General features: G+C 41.5%; 2 protein-coding genes across 7 annotated transcripts in view; both read left to right on the top strand.

Moving 5' to 3' along the window:
• Positions 1 to 23,668, top strand: part of LOC310726818 (E3 ubiquitin-protein ligase TRIM39-like) — a 30,124-nt gene extending 6,456 nt beyond the window's left edge. Inside the window, exons 1-7 of one of the 3 annotated variants that reach the window (XM_083542768.1) lie at positions 18,130 to 18,254; positions 21,329 to 21,918; positions 22,012 to 22,107; positions 22,217 to 22,450; positions 22,543 to 22,690; positions 22,840 to 22,866; positions 22,969 to 23,668. In XM_083542768.1, coding sequence (XP_083398894.1) covers positions 18,158 to 18,254; positions 21,329 to 21,918; positions 22,012 to 22,107; positions 22,217 to 22,450; positions 22,543 to 22,690; positions 22,840 to 22,866; positions 22,969 to 23,507 — 1,731 coding nt within the window. In that variant the 5' untranslated portion in view covers positions 18,130 to 18,157 and the 3' untranslated portion in view covers positions 23,508 to 23,668. Of the gene's footprint in view, positions 1 to 18,129; positions 18,255 to 18,667; positions 19,038 to 21,328; positions 21,919 to 22,011; positions 22,108 to 22,216; positions 22,451 to 22,542; positions 22,691 to 22,839; positions 22,867 to 22,968 lie in introns of those variants that run through there. The other 2 variants (XM_083542769.1, XM_083542770.1) reach the window with 2 other exon arrangements.
• On the top strand, positions 1,346 to 6,193 carry LOC310726815 (E3 ubiquitin-protein ligase TRIM39-like). Of its 4 annotated transcripts, XM_083542762.1 has the most exons (8): positions 1,972 to 2,189; positions 3,712 to 3,756; positions 3,936 to 4,525; positions 4,619 to 4,714; positions 4,824 to 5,057; positions 5,153 to 5,300; positions 5,449 to 5,475; positions 5,577 to 6,193. In XM_083542762.1, the coding sequence occupies exons 2-8, from the start codon at positions 3,714 to 3,716 to the stop codon at positions 6,101 to 6,103; spliced, it is 1,665 nt and encodes a 554-aa protein (XP_083398888.1). In that variant the 5' UTR covers positions 1,972 to 2,189; positions 3,712 to 3,713; the 3' UTR covers positions 6,104 to 6,193. The 4 variants fall into 4 exon arrangements, with proteins under 4 accessions (XP_083398886.1, XP_083398887.1, XP_083398888.1 ...); XM_083542760.1 differs by lacking the exons at positions 1,972 to 2,189; positions 3,712 to 3,756 and adding an exon at positions 1,346 to 1,513; XM_083542763.1 differs by lacking the exon at positions 3,712 to 3,756.
• Positions 23,669 to 24,529: the final 861 nt, after the last annotated feature.

Here is a 24,529-nt window from a genome sequence, read left to right as displayed (position 1 = left end):
TTATGTTCATTAGTGTCAAAAGCTGCACTAATCTCGAGCAAAACAACTAAAGAGACAAAACCCTGATCAGAAGTCATTCACCACTTTAACTAGCACTGTCGCTGTGTTATGATGAGGCCTAAATCCTGACTGATACATTTAAAAAATGTTATTCCTAAGTAGATGTGAGCAGAACTGCTGTGCCACAACCTTTTCTAAAATTTTGGATATAAAGGGGAGATTTAATATTGGCCTATACTTGCAGAGCTGACAAGGTTCAAGGTCAGTTTTCTTAATTAGACGGTTGATAACAGCAGTTTGAAGGATTTAGGTACAAAACCAATGCTAGTGGAAGAGTTTATTAATTTTAAAACAGGTTTAATTCCCTCTGGAATTATCTGTTTGAAGAAACTTGTAGGCGAAGGATCGAGAATGCAGGTTGATGATTTTGATGAGGAAATGAATGAAATTAAGTCATTCTCTTGAACAAGAGTAAAACTTTGTAATTAATTGTCTGTTATAATTACACTGCTGTCTACAGGGTTTTTTATTAAATACTTTGGATTCATATTAATTTTGCCTGATGTTTTCAACTTTATTATTTAAAGTTATTTCCTGCTAATTTAACTACCGTGCTGAATAGAAATCTAGGATTACGCTTGTTATTTTCTATGAGGGTGGAGAAATATGCTGATCTAGCAGCACTAAGAGATTTTCTATAAATCAGGAGATTCTCATAGCTGTCCTGATGGCAAGTGGGTGAAGAATGTGTGTGATAGTTCACAATGCTGTTGACTTTGCAGATGCAGCGTGTGGTGTAAATGTCTGTGATGGAGGGGAGAGAGACTCAAATTATCTTCTCAGCTGTCCTCACGATCCTCTTACCCCAACTTGTTTTTTTATTATTATTTTTCTCTTTCTTTGTGAATGCAATGCGCTTTATGTGTTTTTTTATTTATTTATTTTTCCTTTGTGAATGCAATGCGCTTATTCACGATATAAAGATATAAAGAATTAACCGTTAAAATTGAAAATAGGTGTAGATGTACTGATACATGTTTTCCATGATAAGATGGCCACTAGATGGAAGCATAATGCTACGGTATGAAACGACCAGGACTGTGTTAAACAGCAGAATAAAATCGTTTTGATAACAGTACTCGGTGTGTGAGCCTCGTCAATAAATTGGCAAAAATAATTGTAATATAATATAAGTATAATGCAACCGTTACTTCCGATCTACGGCCCCTTAGGCAGGTTGGATTTTTGGTCCTTGGTGGGAAATCGTTTGGGCGCCTCCGGATTAATAAATCTGTGCACTTAATTCGGCGATTTTCTGCCCTCTTGTGGCTGAAATATGTACTGTAGCGTGTCAAGGCATGAGAAAGGGGGCGTGGTCTAATGATGTCACTCAGCAGATGCGAAAGTAAAGCGTGTATGCGTTTGAAGATCAGGATTCAGCAGGTTGCAGCAGGACACAATCTTCAGTTTGAAGCTTTTACAGTCTTTCTTCAAGGAACTGATGCCACAGAAGGTAAACTGTCAGTGATCAGGAGGAAAGCAGGAGAGAGCAGGAAAAGGTCAAATACTAACTACATGATGTTCCTGTGGATAATAAAGTATATATATATATATATATATATATATATATATATATATATATATATATATATATATATTAACAGATATTACTGTCAGTTAATTTTGATGTGTATATATATATATATATATATCAATTAACGCATAATTTATTAACGTATTTTTGTTTGATTAATTTTATTAGAAATATTGTGACCGAGTGTCGTGCAGAATTCACAAACACTTGCTTATAAGAAATGAACAAATAAACGAGGAAATCCAAACTCTTCCAAACTTTATGACATGGGAAACTCCAGAAACCCGACGACACTCTGTACCCCAGTGCGCGTGACCCGTGTCTATTTATAGCAAACCTTGAGGGGGAAAATGCAGTACACACATACAACAAGCACCAGTACATACAGCATCATTCAGACACAAGGGTGTTAGTAAAGTCAGGAACTGATGACGTGAGGAAGTCTGGGGTTCAGTCAGTGTTTACATTCATCCCAGAGGTGTTCAATAGGTTTTAGGGCAGAGCCCTATAGCAGGAGATCTTTCACTCCAACCTATGCAAATCAGATCTTAATGGAGTTTGCATTGTGCACAAGGGCATTGTCATGCTGGAACAGGTTTGGGTCTTTTAGTTCATCAAAGCTGGCACTTGCTTTGTACAGGCTTCTCATTTTACTTCCATTTTACTGTATAGAGGAGACAAAAATGTTAATTATCCCAAATAGTGGGTCAGTGTTTTACTGTAAATAAACTACTGAACAAATAACTAAAAGTCGTGGGTGATTTAGTCAGTGTGTGTATGTTAGTAATTTCTAATAAAATTATAATCTTAAGCTTACTAAAGAAAGCATTTATAAAAATACTGAGAAAAACATTATAAAAACAAATAATTATTTAAGAGTGTAGCATAGCTAATGACATGTCGACCAAAGAAGAAGAAGAGCTGGTCCAGATGATCTTTTATACCTTTATTCTTTTTTAATGTTGACCTCAGTTAAAGTTTAATTAATATTCAGAGATTTTATTAGTTTCAAGTGATTTTTTATTTCTTCTGAAAGGTGGAAGGAAAGAGGCCTGGCGGCTCTTTTTCTAGGTCCTCCAAATATCTAGAGCAGGCCCTGGTTCAAGTCAAGAGAAAATGTCATGCTACCACATCCAAAGAGACCCTTTACAACTGTGTGCCTTCAGCTTTACAATAACAGTTTGGTTTGGGAAAGAACCACATATCTCTGGAAAAGTCAGGTGTGCCAATACTTTTGTCTTTTTAGTATTGTAGTAGATCAAATGGTTCAGGGGAAGGAAGACCAATTTTGCGGCGAACAGTTTTGACAATATTAGGGTTTTTTATTGTGTATTGTCCCTTTCACACATGTTTCCCAGGATCCCTGGTGTATACAGTGGGTTAAGGGCCTTGCTCAAAGCCCAAGAGTGGCAGCTTGGTGATACAGGGACTTGAACCCCAAACCTTCCAAGCAGTAGCCCACCACCTTAACCACTGAGCTACCAATTTCCAGTTGGAGCTGAAATTCAGTTCAATCTATTTTTTTATGTCAAATATGAATATCATCTATGCTGAAGGTTTCCACACAGCTGCTTAGTGCAGGCTTTCAGTACAGTGAGACTGTTTCTGTCAGACCAATGAATCTTTTCCATGCTTCAGCTTCTCCAACTGTTTCTTAACATGGCCAGGAGTACAGTATGTGGGGGTGGTAAATGTGATTACTTTTGGTCTTATAAAGAAGAAGGGTGTGGAACGATGGGAGTTGAAGGAGATAGTGAGGAATGTGCAGAGCTTGTTAAAGATCAAATTCAGTTCAATCTCTAGCCTGAATTCACCCTTCTGACTGGAACTGTAGTGTCTCTGCAGAAGTTGATGTTGTCTGTTATGCAATCAGTCATGTTGTTGATGCCAGTGTTTTTCACTGCTGGATCAGATCTGAAAATCTTCCAGATTTGAAAGACTTCTTTAAGACAACAGGCAGCAGGTGTCAGTGGAAGCAGGGTCTGGTCAGACCTTTCAAGTGGAGGAAAAAACTTTTTTTGGAGGCAGAAAGATGAGAACATGTGACAAACCATGCAGTTCTATTGTTCTTACTCGACGTGGATCTCAGAGCTTATTTTATACATGGAGTGTTCCAGGAATGAAGCCTACAGAACATACACTTACAGGAAAACTTTGGGATGGTAACAGTTACTCTGCTTTTTATCACATACAATAGTCTTGATTGTTTTCCTCTAACAGCACTACACTTTTTATTCATTGCTTGAATCAATAATAACTGATAGAGTTTGTGTCATTTTGGATTGTAATGTGTAACATGTTCTGCCATCTAATTTCACTCTCATTGTATCTCCTGTATCAGCCATGGCTTTCTCCAGCAGTGCTCTGTGTGAAGATCAGCTCCAGTGCTCCCTCTGTCTGGATGTGTTCACTGATCCAGTCTCTACTCCATGTGGACACAACTTCTGTATGATTTGTCTAAAAGAGTATTGGGACAGCAGTTCACACTGCCAGTGTCCAGTGTGTAAGGAGGAATTCTCCAATCGTCCTGATCTACGTGTGAATACGTTCATCTCTGCACTTGCTGCTACATTTAAGAAGTCAGTTCAGGTGAAATCCGGCAGAGCTGCAGATCAGCTTCCATTTAAGAGTAAGAAGGTTCTGTGTGACTCCTGCACTGAGGACAAGCTGAAGGCCCTAAAGTCCTGTCTTCACTGTGGGCTTTCTTTCTGTAACACTCATCTGATCCCTCATAAAACTACAGCTAAACTCATGAAGCACAAACTGATGGAGCCTGTGGAGAACCTGGAAGACTACATCTGCCAGAAACATGAGAGACCCCTGGAGCTGTTCTGTAGAGACGACCAGACGTGTGTGTGTCAGTTCTGTTCTGAGACAGACCACAAAACCCATAAGACAGTTCCTATAGAGGAGGAGAGTGTTGAGAAGAAGGTGAGAGACTGAACATTTATGATGGATAATGTTTGTAGATCAGAAATATGACCTCTGACTTATGAGTTAACACATGATGCATATTTTTCTCAGAGTGAACTGGTGAAGACTCAAGCAGAAGTTCAGCAGAAGATCCAGGAGCGACTGAAGATGATTGAGGAGATCAAACACTCTGTAGAAGTCAATAAAGTGAGTCTCTTACAGTAACTAACCTCCAGAAGAACTCCTTTATACAACACATTAGGAGAATCATGATACATTAATGTAAAATGTGTGATCTCGATTTGTCTCCTGTTAGATAAACACAGAGAAGGAGAAAGCAGATGTTGTGAAGATGTTCAGTGCTCTGATGCGCTGCACTGAAAGAAGTCAGGCTGAGCTTTTTAAGGTGATGGAGGAGAAGCAGAAAGCAGCAGAGAGGCAGGCTGAAGAGTTCATTAAAAATCTGGAGCAGGAACTCAGTGAGCTAAAAAAGAGAAACATTGATCTGGAGCAGCTCTTAAACAAGGAGGATCACCTCCACCTCATACAGGTCAAAGTTTCTCTAATTCTCAATAGCAATGCAGCACATGACACGACGTTGGTCCCCATGCTGAGGGATTTCTCCTCTCTCCTGCTGTACTGTAGATTTACCCGTCACTGTGCAGCTCTCCACACACCCAGGACTGGACTTCCATCACAATGACCTCTCATCTGAGTGTGGAGACTCTGAGGAGAGCTCTGGCTCAGCTTCAGGAGACTCTCAGTCAGGAACTGGAGAAGATTGATGAAACTGGTCAGTATTTACTGTGGGTTTATTCTGAGAAGATTCATTCTAATAAATATTTACATTCAGCTGAAACGTATAAAGATATTTTGAAGTTATTTATAATAATGAAGTATTTAATCTCAATGTAACATTTTCCAAAACTGTTTTTAAACAGAACTAAAGAGAATTCAACAATATGCAGGTTTGTGAGCTCTTACTGATCACATGACTATATCTATATCTCTTCACTGTTACACACTGTGTGATGATAAAACTGATGTACGCTGTGTTTCTGTCTCTCAGTGGACGTGACTCTGGATCCTGATACAACTCATCCTTATCTCGTCCTGTCTGACGATGGAAAACATTTTACATGTGGAGATACAAGTCAGAATCTCCCTGATAATCCAGAGAGGTTTAATAACTATTGCATTGTTCTGGGAAAGGAGGGATTCTCCTCAGGGAGATTTTACTACGAGGTGCAGGTCAAAGGGATGACTCAGTGGGATTTAGGAGTCGCCATAGAATCCATTAACAGGAAAGGGAAAATTATAGTCAGACCTGAAGATGGATACTGGTGTGTGGTTCTGAGGAATAAAACTGAATATAAGGTTTGTGATTCTCCCTCAGTCTCCCTCTCCTTGAAACAGTCTCCTCAGAAGGTTGGAGTGTTTGTGGATTATGAGGAGGGTCTGGTCTCCTTCTATGATGTTGATGCAAAATCTCATATCTACTCTTTCACTGCTCAGACCTTCACTAAGAAACTTTATCCATACTTCAGACTCTGTTTTAATGATGGAGGCACAAATTCAGCCCCAATGATAATCTGACCTGTTTATCAAATCTAATCCTATCTTTTGAATCTGTTTAATATGTCTATGTTAATGCATAATACAAATGAATTGTAACTGAATACTTCATGTTTACTTGTTCATGTTTCTTGTTCTAGTTGGTCCTGTGGTGTCTCTGACTTTAAGATATAAAAATGATAACAATGGGAACACTTATGCATTTCATTTGTCACTCTCTGCCAGGCATCTCTCCATGTTTTGGCAGATTTTGTAGTTTTCTCTGGTAAAGTGTTCAAAGTGTTTTTATTTTCTTCATAAGGTTTTCAAATTCTTCACAACCTTCAAGGTTTATGGGAAAGAATAGTGGAAGCCAGGCTAAGAGAAGACGTGACCATCTGTGAGCAACAGTATGGTTTCATGCTGAGGAAGAGCACCACAGATGCAATATTTGCTTTGAGTATGTTGATGGAGAAGTATAGAGAAGGTCAGAAGGAGTTGCATTGTGTGTTTGTGGATTTAGAGAAAGCGTATGACAGGGTGGTTAGGGGAGTTGTGGTATTGTATGAGGAAGTCAGGTGTGTCAAAGATGTATGTGAGGGTGGTGCATGACATGTATGAGGACTGTGTGACAGCAGTGAAGTGTGCAGTAGGAACGACAGACTGGTTCAAGATGAAGGTTGGACTGCATCAGGAATCGGCTCTGAGCCCTTTCCTGTTTGCAGTGGTGATGGACAGGTTGATGCAGGAGGTCAGACAGGAGTCTCTGTAGACCATGATGTTTGTGGATGTTATTGTTATTTGTGGTGAGAGTAGGGAACAGGTTGAGAAGAGCCTGACCCTAACCCTAACCCTAGATGGATGATCCGCTGTGGTGATCACTAGTGGGAGCCTCCGAAAGAAGAAGAAGAATAACAATGGCATATATACAGTACAGACCAAAAGTTTGGACACACCTTCTCATTCAAAGAGTTTTCTTTATTTTCATGACTATGAAAATTGTACATTCACACTGAAGGCATAAAAACTATGAATTAACACGTGGAATTATATATGGAATTATATACATAACAAAAAAATGTGAAACAACTGAAAAATTTCATATTCTAGGTTCTTCAAAGTAGCCACCTTTTGCTTTGATTACTGCTTTGCACACTCTTGGCATTCTCTTGATGAGCTTCAAGAGGTAGTCACCTGAAATGGTCTTCCAACAGTCTTGAAGGAGTTCCCCAAGAGATGCTTGGCACTTGTTGGCCCTTTTGCCTTCACTCTGCGGTCCAGCTCACCCCTAAACCATCTCGATTGGGTTCAGGTCCGGTGACTGTGGAGGCCAGGTCATCTGGCGCAGCACCCCATCACTCTCCTTCTTGGTCGAATAGCCCTTGATGCCTTCAGTGTGACTCTACAATTTTCATAGTCATGAAAATAAAGAAAACTCTTTGAATGAGAATGTGTGTCCAAACTTTTGATCTGTACACTCTCTCTCTCTCTCTCTCTCTCTCTCTCTCTATATATATATATATATATATATATATATATATATATATATATATATATATATATATACACACATTAAAATTATATAAAATGATAATTTTATCCATTATTATGCACATCAAAGTATATCAAAATAAATGCGTAACACAAATTAATTTTATTTTATTAAAATTGTTCTGGGTACCCAAACATAGTAACTAGTAAGAAATAAACAAGAGCATCCAATCTCTACCGAACTTTATTACACATCCTCAACACATGACATGGAAAAATTCAGAAACCTGACGACACTCTCTACCCCATTCCGCGTGATTCGTGTCTATTTATAACAAACCGTGAGGGGGAAAATGCATTACACACATACAACAAGCTCCAGTACATACAGAAATAGTATAGCAGCAAAACAGCATTTAATAAAGTCTGTTACAATATAAATAAATACACATATATACATATATAATCCAGCCTAAAGCACACCTGTGCCATAATCATGCTGTCTAATCAGCATCTTGACATGCCACACCTGTGAGGTGGATGGATTATCTCAGCAAAGGAGAAGTGCTCACTAACACAGATTTAGACAGATTTGTGAACAATATTTAATGGAAATAGGCATTTTGTGTACATAGAAAAAGTCTTATATCTTTGAGTTCAGCTCATAAAAAATGGGGGCAAAAATTAAAGTGTTACATTTGTAATTTTTTTTTGTGTATATATATTTACAGTGCATTCAAAAAGTATTTACAGCACTTTACCTTTTCCACATTTATTATATAAATGTTAGGGTACAGACCACGAATCCGAAGCGGAAGTAAATCTATCATGTTTTATTCAGTACCTACACACACACACGAGTCATGTAGAGTTACGAACTTTAACGCGAGTAGAAGCCACTAAAGGGAAAGTAATCCTCGGACGGAGTGACGGAGTGTAATCCATTGAAGGAGTGTAATCCACGGTAGGAGTGTAATCCATGGAAGGAGTGTAATCCACGGAACCAGCAGAGAATGCTGGCAGTCTCGAACAAGGTCGGTGTCCATAGCCATAATGTAGGTCTGACATGAGTGAGATGGGAACGAGAGCTTATATGGGAGATTGGTAACGAGAGACACCTGTCAGAACGAGGCAGTGTGACAGCTGCTGAGGGGGGCATGGCAGGTGGATTCCTGACACTACCCCCCCTCCAGGGGCGGCACCTGACGCCCTAAAACCACCCACACCAGGCGGGCCAGGGCACTCCAAGGAAGGTCCCGCCAACCGTCTGAACACTGGAGTGGATTGGCATCCTCGGCGGAACACTGGAGCGAAGCGGCACCCTCAGCGGAACTCTGAGACAACACGGCGCACTCATAGGAACGCTGAGACAGCGCGGCGCGCTCGTCGGAAGTCTAAGACGGCACGGCGCGCTCGTACAAACGCCGAGGCGGTACCTCTCTACCATCTGCCGTTGTCATCCCAAACATCCCCAGGAGTTGTCTGATGAAATCCACGTAAGAACCAAAATCGCCTCCCTTGGCGCTCCACAGCCTGCTGGCTCTGGAGAGTGCATCTCCAGACAGGAGGGAGATGCAAAAGGCGATCTTGGCCCTCTCAGTGGGGATGACTGCACCTCCCCGTACCTGCCGACGGGGGGGGCGTGGCACAGCCCCGCTTGCATAATCCGGCCCTGGTGAGCATGGTCCACGAGGAGCGGCAGCGAGCTTCCGGGTAAGATCCGAAGAGGAGTTTGACTACCAATGCATCGCGGTAGGGATCGCGGGAAGGCGATCCCATTTTCAGTTTTTGGTCGGACCTTCTGTTAGGGTACGGACCACTAATCCGAAGCGGAAGTAACTCTATCATGTTTTATTCAGTACCTACACACACACACACACACACACAAGTAATGCAGAGTTACGAACCGTAACGTGAGTAGAATGTACAGAAGGGAAAGTAATCCATGGAAGGAATGTAATCCATTGCAGGAGTGTAATCCATGGAACCAACGGAGAATGCTGTCAGTCTCGAACAAGGTTGGTGTCTGTAGCCATGAAGTAGGTCCGAGACGAGTGAGATGGGAACGAGAGCTTATATGGGAGATCTGTAACAAGAGACACCTGTTTTTCATTAATGCTGGGAGCATTATCTTTCTTTGCAATATATATATATATATATATATATATATATATATATATATATATATATATATATATATATATATATACATATATATATATATATATATATAAAATTTCACTGAAAAATCTTTTTTAAACACTAAACATCTGTTTTACTGGCACCAAAATCCGCCATGACGCACACATCCGGCAGTCAATACCATCTGTGTGGAAACATAGCAAAAGTTACGTTTGGTGTCCCTATGTTGAGTTTGGATTCACTAATACTAAACATACATTTCCATAAAGCATCAATATTTGTCCATGACCATGTTGCTTAGAGTATTAAAAACTAAGAATTAATTTTAAGTACATTTAGAACATATACATATGTGCAAGGGTTTAATCTATATTACACTTTGTCACAATGAGCAGCATTGAGGAATTGAACTTCCTGTTTCCGTCTTGTTTAACTGTAATGAAATATTTTATATCTTTATAGTACAGAAGTCTTAAGAGGCCATGCATTATAGCTTTTTTTCTTGTGAACACAACTTCATTTTCACATAACTTTCTTTTCGGCTTCTCCCGTTAGGGGTCGCCACAGCGGATCCTCCGCACGTTTGATTTGGCACATGTTTTACGCTGGATGCCCTTCCTAACGCAACCCTCCCCAATTTATCCGGGCTTGGGACCGGCACTAAGAGTGGCTGGGGATGGTTCCCTGACCGGGAATCGAACCCGGGTCGCAGCGGTGGGAGCGCTGCATCTTAACCACTAGACCACCAGGGGACCTACAACTTCATTTTCACATGATCTCGACATAACCATAAGTACTAAATTTTTCTGTTTATTCTGAATAAGAGTATGTTCTAGAGGCAGCTTCATAGCTAATATCCATAACCATTTTATGACAGTGGGCATGTCCATATATATACTTTACATACATTTGAAATTGCCAAAGGTTTGTGGACACCTGGTAATAAGTACAGTATGTGCTTTTTGAGCACCGCATTCAAGTCTAGTGAAGTTTATTTCTATAGCACTTTTCAGGATGTGCATTGTCTCAAAGCAGCTTTACAGAATTTAAGTATTAAAGTGAATCTTCTTTTTCTTTCGGCTTTACCCAATGTCGATCATCCGTCTCCATACCCCCTGTCCTCTACATCTGCCTCTTTCAAACCAACTACCTGCATTTCTTCCCTCACCACATCCATAATCCTCCTTGGTCTTCCTCTTTTTCTCCTTCCTGGTGGCTCCATCCTCAGAATTCTCCTACTGAGATAACCCATGTCCCTCCTCTGCACCAAACCATGTCAATCTTGCCTCTATATACGTACATATAAACATATAATTATTGTGAATGTCTCTAGGTTAAGTATGTAACCCTAGTTCCCTGAGAGAGCGAGACGCTGTGTCACAACGCTTCGGGAACATGACTGTGTTGTCTACGCTCTGAAATAATGTGTGGAATCAGTCAAAATTGGACGCATCACAACCAGGATGTATAAACATGGAGTGAAGCTGGCACCCTCTTCTATAAGAGAGAAGAAAGCGCTACAGGGATGCCGGCAGTGTGGCATACTGACCAGTCCCCGACTAGTGTGTATGGGCACAGCTAGGTCGAAGGACAGAGGGGCCAGGAGTAGAACTGAACGATAAGTCCATTGCTCGCACCGGGCACAGTTGGTGGTTTCTTCTGGTCTGAGGCCTGAAACAGAGGAGGGTAGAATGCCTGTAACCTCATGGGTCATGGGACGACGGAGGGCACCTTGGGAATGTAACCTGTTCTAGGAAACAACAGAAAGGAGGGGACCACAGAAAGGGCCAGCAGATCTCAGACCTTTGTGAGAGAACAAATAGCTAATATAAATGCTGTATTCATAAAGGGGTGCCTCCAAGATGCATTGGCAAGAGGCTCGAAGTGTGGGTTTAAATAGAGCTTCCAACACGAAGGTCAGGTACTACCCAGGCACTCTAGGTCGCACCAGGGGCCAGGGGTGATGTGGAGAAAACCCATCAAGAGAGGGTCTCTGCCCAGAGACTACCCCACTACTGGGGCATGATACGCTGAAGTGACAGACGCGTAGACTTTTAGGGTGAACGGAGCCGACCCTTTGGCAAACTGTCCTTGGAGGAATACCAGCACTGAACCAAATGGGCAGTGGACTGGATCCAAATGGTGATGCTCACACCATGTGCAGAACAGGCACCATTTTGCAGCATCAGCCTTCTCGATGAGGGAGCTTTATGGTGGAAAATGGTCTCTCCCAACTAGGTGGAGCAACTGGCCCATTATGGGCTACAGCCAAAGTCTCCCCAACTCTGGGCAGTGGTGAACTATGATGCCCATGTCCTGGGAGAGGAGATCCTCCTCAGAGGGATCTCCCAGGGATGGTGCTCGGGGAGGGCTACCAGGTCCTGTAACCATGGTTTTCTTGGAGCCACAAGAAGAAGTTGGACTCTATGCCGGCTAATTCGCTTCAGAAGTCCTGAAAGCAGCATGGCGGGGGAAAGGTGTACAGTGGGGCTGGAGGAGTAAGGGTAAACCATAGGGGACAGTGCAACATTTCTTGAGACACGAACAGATCCAACTGGGCTTTGCCAAATTCCCCTGAATCTGCTTCACAACCTGAAGATCCCACCAGAGTGAAAAGAAACCCAAACACGGTGGACAAAACCTGAACTGAATCGAATAGCCTTGTTCTACAGTGCGCAGGACACACTAAGACACGTTTGGCAGACCTTTCCAGGCTGCCAGGAGGTCTCTTATGGGGATTAGTCTCTCTAGAATGTCCTCTGGTGAGCCTGGAGCCAGGGCAGTCACCAACAAACGCCGCCCCTCATCCATCTCCCTCGCCCACCAGAGCCGAAGTCGAGCACAATGTACACAACGTTCACATACAGCGAGTTATCTGGGGTGAAAAAGCAGGCCGCATATAGGCTGTCCCAGGATACGGACCCTCAGTGTGCAGATCAGAGAAAAGGCAGACCTCGGCATAGAGGTAGTGCTGACTAGCTGCCACTGCTTCTGCTTCTCGTCTGGCCAAGCCAATTCAAGACAGCAGCATTAGTCACTAACTCCAGGAGCTCCTCATACAGCACAAGTTGGGAGGAGATGGTGGGTTTGCTAGTCTTCATTCTCCTCTTTCTTGGAGCAAGAGTGTAGACACAGTGCTGTGTCAACTGAGGGAGAAACCGCCAAACAGCGTGCTTCCAAACCAGAGAGCAAACAATGTACCTGGCAGGTGAGGCGGGACAAAGGGACAAGCCCGTTTTCAAGCCCTCTGCCAGATCTGCCTGCATCAATAAACTCCTTTTTTTGCCAGTTCATCAAAGTCTGGAGTAAGTTTTGTTGTGGCAATTCTCAGGATAGAGCCGCGGTGTTTGTCAGAAACTGTCGCAGTTTTTAAAGAGTATTAGATTAAGCTCTCTTAAGAGAAGAAGAGAGTATTGCACACGGACATCGTCAATGGAGCTGAAGTGTGACAACTTTAGTAGAAATGTGGGCATTATAGGGGAAAGGTCAATTGAACAATGTTTACCGGTACCCATTTTAATAGAATTTGGTCACGTTCGGCAGGCCGGATTAATAAACCCAATGGGCCGTGTGTGGCCTGCGGGCCGTGGTTTGCCAATGTCTGCCCTAGAGAGTCCATTAACAGTAAAGAAGAGATTATAGTCAGACCTAAAGTTGAACACTGGTGTGTGGTTTTGAGGAATAAGAATGAATACAAGGCTTGTGACACTCCCTCTGTCTCCGTTTGTCAGGATGTCTCAGGTTATCCACAGTGCGCACTTCCGGGCCAGCGGCCATCTTGCCATTTTTCGCACACTACCCTGGATGGACCTTAGGGCACTTCATGCTGAAACTTTGGCACGTCAACAAGTCATTGATGACATTTTCAGACTGCTGTCTATCTGGCCCCTGAAAAAAAAAAATAGCCCCAAAGCATGATGTTTCCACCCCCATGCTTCACAGTAGGTATGGTGTTCTTTGAATGCAACTCAGCATTCTTTCTCCTCCAAACACGACAAATTGAGTTTTTACCAAGATGTTCTATTTTGGTTTCATCTGACCATATGACATTCTTCCAATCCTATTCTGGATCATCCAAATGCTCTCTAGCAAACTTCAGACGGGCCCGGACATGTACTGACTTAAGCAGGGGGACACGTCTGGCACTGCAGGATTTGAGTCCCTGGCGGCATAGTGTGTTACTGATGCCAGCCTTTGTTACTTTGGTCCCAGCTCTCTGCAGGTCATTCCCCAAGCCACCCCCCCAAAAAGAGACCAAAATATTTATTTTCCACCATAATTTGCAAATAAATTATTTAAAAATCAGACAATGTGATTTTCGGGATTCGTTTTTCTAATTTTGACTCTCATAGTTGAAGTGTAACTATGATGAACAGGCCTCTCTCATCTTTTTAAGTGGGAGAACTTGCACAATTGGTGGCTCACTAAATACTTTCTAGCCCCACTGTACAGCTATTTGCACGTATTGCAGGTAATATTGCACGTATTGCAGGCAATATTGCATGTATTACAGGTAATATTGACCACAGGTAATGTTATTACACATATAAACAATAATAACAGTGTGTATTTTGGTGACTGGTTCATTGGGAGCAGCTTTAATTGTAAAGTTTAATAGCAGCAGGGAGAAAAGTCCTTCTGTAACGGTCCTTCAGACACTTAGGATGTAACAGTTTATCACTGAAGGAGCTGCTCAATGATGAAACGGTTTCATACAGGGGGTGAGAGACGTTCTACAGCAATGGTGTTCTCCTTTCTCCTACCTCCTGTACAGTGTCCAGATGAATCCCCAGGACTAAGCGGGCCTTCCTGATTAGCTTGTCCAGTCTCCTCCTGTCTGCAGTAGAGATGCTGCTGCACCAGCAGACCACACCATAAAATATGGCTGAGGCCACCACAGAGTCAAAAAAGGTCTTCAGTAGCTCTCCCTGCCCTCCAAAAGACCTTAGTCTCCTCAGCAGAAAGAGTCTGCTCTGTCATTTCTTATAAATTACCTCAGTGTTGTCTGTCCAGTCCAGTTTGCTGTTTAGGTGAACACCCATGTATTTGTAAGATTCCACTCTCACAATGCCCTTTCACATCAATTGTTCACAGATTGTAATGATGAAGTGTGTTTGTGCCTACGGAAATCCACCACCAGTTCTTTGGTTTTCCCCGCATTTATCTAGAGGCAGCCCTGTTGGCACCAGTCCACAAAGTTCTGTATAAGTCCTCTGTACTCCCAGTTATAATCATCCGTGATCAGACCAACAACGGCAGAGTCAACAGAGAACTTCTGCAGGTGACAAAATGATGACGAGCTTTTCTGCATCAGATATAGAAAACATGTTTTTGTAACTTGGTTAATATGATTTTTGAAAGACAAGTTTCTGTCTAAGATAACTCCCAGGTCTTTTATCTTGAACAAGTAGTTACAGAACATCCGTCTAAATGCAGGTTGAAATGCTGGTGCTTCTGTGTACTGTTTTTTGGGCCGATGAGCAAAATCTGCGTCTTATCAGAATTTAATAGTAGAAAGTTATGGGTCATCCAGTTTTTTAATTCTTTAATACACTCAGTTATCCGAGCTAATTGAGCTGTATTGCCTGGTTTTTATGAAATATATAGCTGGGTATCATCAACATAACAGTGAAAGCTAATTCTATGCCTTCTAATAATATTTCCTAAGGGAAGCATATATATTGTGAAGATGTTGAAGGTGTTGGTAAAGACATCCGCTAGCTGTTCTGCACATTCCCTGAGCACTCTGCCAGAAATGTTGTCTGGTCCAGCAGACCTCAGTGGGTTAACTTTGCATAGAGTTTTCCTCACTTTAGCTGTGGTTAGACAGAGCACCTGGTCATTGGGAGAGGGGTTGGTCTTCCTCGCTACCACATTGTTCTGTACCTCAAACCAGGCATAGTTCACCGCATCTGGGAGGGAGGCGTCGCGGTCAGAAGCAGGTGTAGTTCGTGACCGCATGGATTCCCTGTGACAGGCATTAGGTGTCTCTGCTGTCCTGGAAGTGGCTGTGAATTCTCTTGGCGTGAGTGCGCTTCACCTCTCTGATGGCATGGGACAGTTTGGCCCTTTCTGTACTTAGGGCCATCTGGCCCCCTGCTCTGAAGGCGTAGTCTCTTCGTTTCAGCAGCGCATGCACGTTTGTGGTCATCCACGGCTTCTGGTTGAAGCGTGTAGTGATGTTCATGGAGATGGTCACGTCATCAACGCACTTGCTGATGTAGCTGGTCACTGATTATGTGTACTCCTCCAAGTTAATAGAATCGCCATTGGTTGCAGCCTCCATAAATATGTCCCAGTTAGTACACTAAAAACAGTCCTGAAGAGCAAAGGTGGCTCCTGCTGGCCAGGTTTTTTCACCTGTTTTAGAACCGGTTTAGAGCGTCTGGTGAGCAGTCTGTATGCTGGAATTGGCATAACAAAGATGTGGTCTAAGTAGCCGATATGGTGCATTGTCATTGCAATGTCCACATGCTGTATCCACATGCTGGATTTTAAGAAGCACAGTCCTGAGATTCGCATGATTGAAAGCTCTGTCGATAATAAACAATCCGTTGGGGTGAGCATTCTGCAGGTCGCTAATAGCGCTCTGTAGAGTTCACACAGTGCCTCCTTAGCATTAGTGCCAGGGGGAAGGTGCACTCCGACAATGAAAACAAAGGTGGATTCCCGTGGTAAATAAAAATGGCCTGCATCTTACAGTCACGAACACCAGTAGCGATGAGCAATAGCATGAACCGCGGTTAGCCCATCTAGCTGGATGGTGGCTTCCGGAACGACTCTGTGAAAACAAACACTGCTGCCACTGAGCCCTTCCCGCATGGTCCGCAGGAGTCAGATGAAATCCAATTTATTGTCAAGGGAGCAGACGTTTAAAAGAAGAATGTCTAGGGTTAGCCTTTACTCTAGCACGGAGAGCCGCCTGCTTGCTGCTCTTTGACTGCCTGGTCTGCCTGGCCTGGTCTTTGAGGCCGAAGTTGCCACAGTTATTAATTACATCATCATGAAGATTAGTGGTTTCATGATTCCTTTACCGTAACAGCGTCTGGTGGTAAGTTTCTTACTCCTACTCCTTCTTGAATTTTTTGTCAAGGCATCAGAACATTTGGACTTTATCGGTAATGTAAGGCTTACCAAAATTATAATTAAAAAAATGTTTTAACACGCCAAATCACTTATTGTCTGACAGTAAAGCCACCAAACAGGAAGTAAGGGCGTATCTTAATAATAACTTTGCATACTGATTGATAAACTGGTTCTTCAAAACGATGACCTTTGGTGAGGTAAAAAATCTCTTTGCCAACATCATTTACATTTTAAAAGGTACATTAAAATGCTAAAATGCTTACAATGCTCTGCCATTTTGTTACCCTTCTGCCAAATTGTGTCCAATCTTCACCAGATATAGATTATATTACACAACCTGCTTCCCATATGATAATCCAGACCTTTTACACTCTGAAATGCATTTTGTAAAAAGTTCATCATGAGAATTATGGATTATATTCAATTCAGTGTTCATTAAATTTTTATTCTGTTTTCTGTGGTTCAATTTCACTCATTGTATCTGCTGTATCAGTCATGGCTTCCCCCAGCAGTGCTCTGTGTGAATCCAGTGCTGCATCTTTCTGGATGTTTTCACTGATCCAGTCTCTACTCCTTGTGGACACAACTTCTGTATGATCTGTCTAAAAGAGTTCTGGGACAGCAGTTCACACTGCCAGTGTCCAGTGAACCAAGGAGAAATTCTCCAACCGTTCTGATGTACGTGTGAATACATTTATATCTGCACTTGCTGATCCATTTAAGAAGTCAGCTCAGGTAAAATCCAACAAAGCTGCAGAAAAACCCACCCAATCTCAGGTGTGAGATCTGCTGTGAAAATCAGTGTGTAGCTGTGAAGTCGGGGTAAGCAAATATTAAGTGGAGAATTTTTGTTTAAATCTCAAATTTTCTTTTGAGATAACTAAGATTTGTTAAATGGTGAAATATTAAGTTATCTTTTATTACTTTTAAAGAAGGTTCAAAATATTGTTTGTGTATGAAGATATAAAGAATGAACTGTTAAAATAAAAAAAGAGGAAGGTGTACTGATTTGTTTTCCATGATAAATTGGGCACTAGATGGCAGTATAATGCTATTGTATGCAACGTTCAGGAATGTGTTAAACAGCACAATAAATAACAGTACTCGGTGTGTGAGCCTCGTCAATACAAAGGCGAAAATAATTTTAATATAATATAAGTATAATGCAACCGTTACTTCTGGTCCACGGCCCTCAGGCAGGTTGGATTTTTGGTCCTTCGTGGGAAATCGTTGTGGCGCCTCTGGATTAATGCGTCTGTGCATTTAATTCGGCGATTTTCTGCCCTCTTGTGGCCAAGATATGTAACTGTAATATGTCAAAGCAGAAGAAATGGGGGCGTGGTATAATGATGTTTCTCAGCAGATGCGAAAGCGTGAATGCGTTTGAAGATCAGGATTCAGCAGGTTGCAGCAGGACACAATCTTCAGTTTGAAGCTTTTGCAGTCTTTCTTCAGGGAACTGAAGCCACAGCAGGTAAACTGTCAGTGATCAGGAGAAAAGAGAAAGGAAAAGGTCAAATAACAACTACATGATGTTCAAGTAGACAAAAAAGTGTGTGTGTGTGTGTGTGTGTGTGTGTGTGTGTGTGTGTGTGTATATATTTATATATATATATATATATATATATATATATATAAATTAACAGACAGTTATATCTGTTTTTATATATATATATATATATATATATATATATATATATATATATATATATATATATATATATATATATAAAACACGTAACTCATATTCAGTTTAACGGCACCATTTTATTTATTTTTTTTACATAATGATAATTACATTTCTGTTTGATAGTTTTTATTAGAAATATTGTGAACGAGCTTTCGTGCAGGATTTACAATCACTTAGTTATTAGAAATAAACAAATAAACACATGAATCCAAACTCTTTCGAACTTTATGACATGGGAAACTCCAGAAACCTGACGACACTCTGTACCCCAGTGCGCGTGACCCGTGTCTATTTATAGCAAACCCTGAGGGGGAAAATGCAGTACACACATACAACAAGCACCAGTACATACAGAATAACATCATTCAGACACAAGGGTGTTAGTAAATTCAGGAACTGATGTAGGTGAGGAAGTCTGGGGTTCAGTCAGTGTTCACATTCATCCCAAAAGTGTTCAATAGGTTTGAGGGCAGAGCTCTATAGCAGGAGATCTTCCATTCCAACTCATGCAAAGCAGATCTTCATGGAGTTTGCTTTGTGCACAAGGGCCTTGTCATGCTGGAACAGGTTTGGTTCTTTTAGTTCATCAAAGCCGGTGCTTGCTTTTTTACAGGCTTCTCATTTTACCCCTATTTTAATGTATAGAAGAGAAAAAAATTTTCATTATCCCAAATAGTCAACTCAAGAAGCTTTTACTGTCATTATAACCATATATTGCTGACGCAGTACACAGTGAAATGAAACAACATTTCTCCAGAACCCATTAAACACATTATCATAAAAACAGAAAACACAGGGCTAAGGGCTAAGTGTCCTCGCCACATAAAGTGCATGTGTGCAACCTGGTGCAAACAGTTCAAGACAACACAAGACAGTATAAATAGTGGGTCAGTGTGTTACTGTAAATAAACTACTAAACAAATTTCTAAAAGTCCTGGGTGATTTAGTCAGTGTGTGTATGTGAGTAATTTCTAATACAACTATAATATCAAGCTAAAGTTATCATATTAATCAGAAAAACATTATCAAAGCAAGATTACTATTTTATAGTGTAGCTGTGTAGATGATCTTTCATACATTTTCTTTTTTTTTTCCTTTTTAATGTTGACCTCAGTTACAGTTTAATTAATATTTAGAGATTATATATGTTTCAAGTGCTTTTTATTTCTTCTGAACGGTGGAAGGAAGGAGGCCTGGGGGGCTCTGATATAAAATTTTATAGGTCCTTCAAATATCTAGAGCAGGCCCTGGTTCAAGTCAAGAGAAAATGTCATGCTACCACATCCAAAGACACCCTTTACAATTGTGTGCCTTCAGCTTTACAATAACAGTTTGGTTTGGGAAAGAACCACATATGTGTGGAAAAGTCAGGAGTCCCAGTACTATATGGACAACAGTATTGGGACTCCTGACTTTTCCAGCCATTTGTGGTTCTTTCCCAAAACAAACTGTTTCACAATAAACACAATAAAAATACCTGATACAGTCAAAACAGGTCGCCGCCCTACTGGTCATCAACCTGGTTGACTGTATAAGGTATTTTTATTGTGTTTTTTCCCTTTCTCACACACATCTCTTGGGGTCTCTCTCTAGAAGCCCCCTTCTTTCACTCCTCTTATCCTTTTCCCTGCTCACTGCAACAGAGAACACTGATTAGACTCATCTCCAACCAGTGTGTAATTCATCCTGCTTTTCTCCCCTGGCCTCACCCTCCATTCACTATTAATCTGAGTTGAGAAAATTGGTTACACTGGTGTCCCTCTTCAAAACAAGCTGGATTAGAAGGTAATTTGATAAACTGTGTAGAGGAAAGAGATGAACAAATCCTGTGGTTTACAGGGACAATTTACCTGATTACATACCAATATAAGGAGACATTATGGTGACAGGACAGCTGTCCGCACAACTCCTGTACTGTAGTGAGAATCAAATATCCTTTATTTATCACATATACATTACAGCACAGTGGAATTCTTTCTTTACATATTCCAGCTTGTTTGGAAGCTGGGGTCAGAGCCCAAAGTCAGCCATGAAACTGCACCCCTGGGTTAAGGGCCTTGTTTAAGGGCCCAAGAGTGGCAGCTTGGTGATACTGGAACTTAGACCCAGACCTTCCGAGCAGAAACCCAGCACCTTAACCACTGAGCTACCACTCCCCAGTTCGAGCTGAAATTCAGAATTTCTTTTGATGTCCAATATGAATATCATCTATGCTGAAGGTTTCCACACAGCTGCTTAGTGCAGGCTTTCAGAACGCTGAGACTGATGGCCAGGAGTGACAGATACAGTATGTGGGGGTGGTAATTGCGATTACTTTTGTTCTTATAAAGCAGAAGCTTGTGGAATAATGGGAGTTGATCTGTTGTGGGGGACTTGGAGAGCAGTGGTGATGGTGATTGTTACGTTCCCACCTTGGCTAGACCTAGGGGAGTGGGAGCAGTTGATGAGAGAGTCAAGAAGATTGTGAGAGAGAGCAATGTGCAGAACTTCTTAAAGACACAATTAAGATCAATCTCTAGATGAATTTACCTTTCTGACTGGAACTGTAGTGTCTCTGCAGAAGTTGAAGTTGCAGTTCTATTGTTCTTACACTACATGGATCTCAGAGCTTATTTTATACATGGTTTGTTCCAAGAATGAAGCTTACAGAACATGCGCTTAAAGGAAAACTTTGGGATAATAACAGTTACTCTGCTTTTTATCACATACACTAGTGATTGTTTTCCTCTAACAGCACTTCACTGAGTTTTATCAATTGCTTAAATCAGTAATAACTGATAGAGTTTGTGTCACTTTGGATTGTAATGTGTAAAGTGTTCTGCCATCTAAATTCACTCTAATTGTATCTCCTGTATCAGCCATGGCTTCCTCCAGCAGTGCTCTGTGTGAAGATCAGCTCCAGTGCTCCATCTGTCTGGATGTGTTCACTGATCCAGTCTCTACTCCATGTGGACACAACTTCTGTATGATTTGTTTAAAAGAGTTCTGGGACAGCAGTTCACACTGCCAGTGTCCAGTGTGTAAGGAAAAATTCTCCAATCGTCCTGACCTACGTGTGAATACGTTCATCTCTGCACTTGCTGATACATTGAAGAAGTTAGATCAGGTGAAATCCAGCAGAGCTGCAGATCAGCTTCCATCCAAGAGTAAGAAGGTTCTGTGTGACTCCTGCACTGAGGACAAGCTGAAGGCTCTAAAATCCTGTCTTCACTGTGGCCTTTCTTTCTGTAACACTCATCTGATGCCTCATAAAACTACAGCTAAACTCTTGAAGCACACACTGATTGAGCCTGTGGAGAACCTGGAGGACTACATCTGCCAGAAACATGAGAGACCCCTGGAGCTGTTCTGTAGAGACGACCAGACGTGTGTGTGTCAGTTTTGTTCTGAGACAGAGCACAAAACCCACAACACTGTTTCTATAGAGGAGGAGAGTGTTAAGAAGAAGGTGAGAGACTGAACATTTATGATGGATGATGTTTGTAGATCAGAAATATAACATCTGACTTATGACTTAACACATGACGCATATTTTTCTCAGAATGAACTGGTGAAAACTCAAGCAGAAGTTCAGCAGAAGATCCAGGAGCGACTGAAGAAGATTGAGGAGATCAAACACTCTATAGAAGTCGATAAAGTGAGTCTCTTACAGTAACTAACCTCCAGAAGACCTCATTTATTCTACACATTAGAAGAATCATGATACATTCATGTGAAATGATTGATCTCGATTTGTCTCCTGTTAGATAAACACAGAGAAGGAGAAAGCAGATGTTGTGAAGATGTTCAGTGCTCTGATGCGCTGCACTGAAAGATGTCAGGCTGAGCTGCTTAAGGTGATGGAGGAGAAGCAGAAAGCAGCAGAAAGACAGGCTCAAGAGTTCATTAAAGATCTGGAGCAGGAACTCTGTAAGCTAAAGAGGAAAAACACTGATCTGGAGCAGCACTTACACACTGAGGATCACCTCCACCTCCTACAGGTCAGAGTTCCTCTGTTTCTCAATAGCAATGCAGCACATGACAGGTTGGTCCCCATGCTAAGGGATTTCTCCTCTCTCCTTCTGTACTGTAGATTTGCCCATCACTGTGCAGCTCTCCACACACCCAGGACTGGACTTCCATCACAATTACCTCTCATCTGAGTGTGGAGACTCTGAGGAGAGCTCTGGCTCAGCTTCAGGAGACTCTCAGTCAGGAAATGGAGAAGATTGATGAAACTGGTCAGTGTTTACTGTGGGTTTATTCTGAGAAGATTTATTCTAAGAAATATTTACATTTAGCTGAAATGTATAAAGATACTTTGATGTTATTTATAATAATGAAGTATTTAATCTCAATTTAACATTTTCCAAAACTATTTTCCAAACAGAACTCAAGAGAATTCAACAATATGCAGGTTTGTGAGCTCTTACTGATCACATGACTATATCTATAATCTCTTCACTGTTACACACTGTGTGATGATAAAACTGATGTATGCTGTGTTTCTGTCTCTCAGTGGACGTGACTCTGGATCCTGATACAACTCATCCTTATCTCGTCCTGTCTGATGATGGAAAACAAGTTACATGTGGAGATAAACGACAACCTCTCCCTGATAATCCAGAGAGGTTTATTAACTACTGCATTGTTCTGGGACAGGAGGGATACTCCTCAGGGAGATTTTACTATGAGGTGCAGGTCAAAGGGAAGACTCAGTGGGATTTAGGAGTCACAAGAGAATCGATTAACAGGAAAGGGAAGATTATAGTCAGACCTAAAGATGGATACTGGTGTGTGGTTCTGAGGAATAAGACTGAATATAAGGCTTGTGATTCTCCCTCTGTCTACCTCTCCTTAAAACAGGCTCCTCAGAAGGTTGGAGTGTTTGTGGATTATGAGGAGGGTCTGGTCTCCTTCTATGATGTTGAGGCAAAATCTCATATCTACTCTTTCACTGCTCAGACTTTCACTGAGAAACTTTATCCATACTTTAGCCCCTGTTTTAATGATGGAGGCTCAAATTCAGCCCCACTGATCATCTGCCCTCTTCATTAAGTCTAATCCTACATTTCTAATCTGTTTGGTAAAATGTCTAAGTTTATGCATAATACAAATAAAATGTAATGGAATATGCCATGTTTACTTGTTTATGTTTAGTTGTTCTAGTTGGGTCCTGTAGTGTCTCTGACATAATTATAAACAAAATTATAAATGAACACTTTTGTTTTTGCCCCATTTTTCATGAGTTAACCTTAAAGATCTATGACTTTTTCTATGTACACAAAAGGTCTATTTCTCTCAAATATTGTTCACAAATCTTTCTAAATCTGTGTTAGTAAGAACTTCTCCTCTGCTGAGATAATCCATCCACCTCACAGGTGTGGCATGCCAAGATACTGATTAGACAGCATGATTATTGCACAGGTGTGTTTTAGGCTGACCACTCTAAAATGTGCATATATACTGAAAACCAGTCAGTATCTGGTAAGGCATTTTGCCCTGTACAGCGAAAACCGGGATTCATCCGTGAAGTGAACACCTCTCCAAAGTGCCAGACAACATAGAATGTGAGCATTGGCCCACTTAAGTCAATTACGACGACAAACCGCAGTCACGTCAAAACCCTAATAAGGATGACGAGCATGCAGATGAGCTTCCCTGAGATGGTTTCTGACAATTTGAGCTAAAATTATTTGGGAATGAAAAGCAATTGTTGCAGCAGCAACAATTGGGTGGCTGGTCTCAGACAATGTTGGAGGGGAATGCTGGATTTGGAGGTCCTGGGCTGGTGTGGTTACACATGGTCTGCATGAGAATTCTCTGAAACACCTTTGGAGGTGGCTTATGGTAGAGAAATGAACATTCAATTTACAGGCAACAGCTCTGGTGGAAATTTATGCAGTCAACATGACAATTGCATACTTCCTCAAAACTGTGTGATTAAACTGCACATTTTAGAGTAGCTTTTATTGTGGACAGCTGCATCGCAACGGTTTGGGAACGAGTGTCCACTAATGCCAGACTGACTAGTTCTGACTAGTGTGTATGGGCACAGCTAGGTCAAAGGACAGAGGGGC

Source organism: Silurus aristotelis, assembly GCF_946808225.1.
Source record: "Silurus aristotelis genome assembly, chromosome: 5".
Taxonomy (NCBI): domain Eukaryota; kingdom Metazoa; phylum Chordata; class Actinopteri; order Siluriformes; family Siluridae; genus Silurus; species Silurus aristotelis.
The sequence above is the reverse complement of the archived record's forward strand: the minus strand, read 5'-3'. Positions and strand labels throughout refer to the sequence as shown.

Coding starts and splice junctions, on each gene's coding strand:
- LOC310726815 (XM_083542760.1), top strand. CDS start 1,381: ATGATGTCACTCAGCAGATGCGAAAGTAAAGCGTGTATGCGTTTGAAG. Junction 1,514..3,935: donor AGGAACTGATGCCACAGAAG/GTAAACTGTCAG, acceptor CTCCTGTATCAG/CCATGGCTTTCTCCAGCAGT. Junction 5,476..5,576: donor GAGAATTCAACAATATGCAG/GTTTGTGAGCTC, acceptor TCTGTCTCTCAG/TGGACGTGACTCTGGATCCT.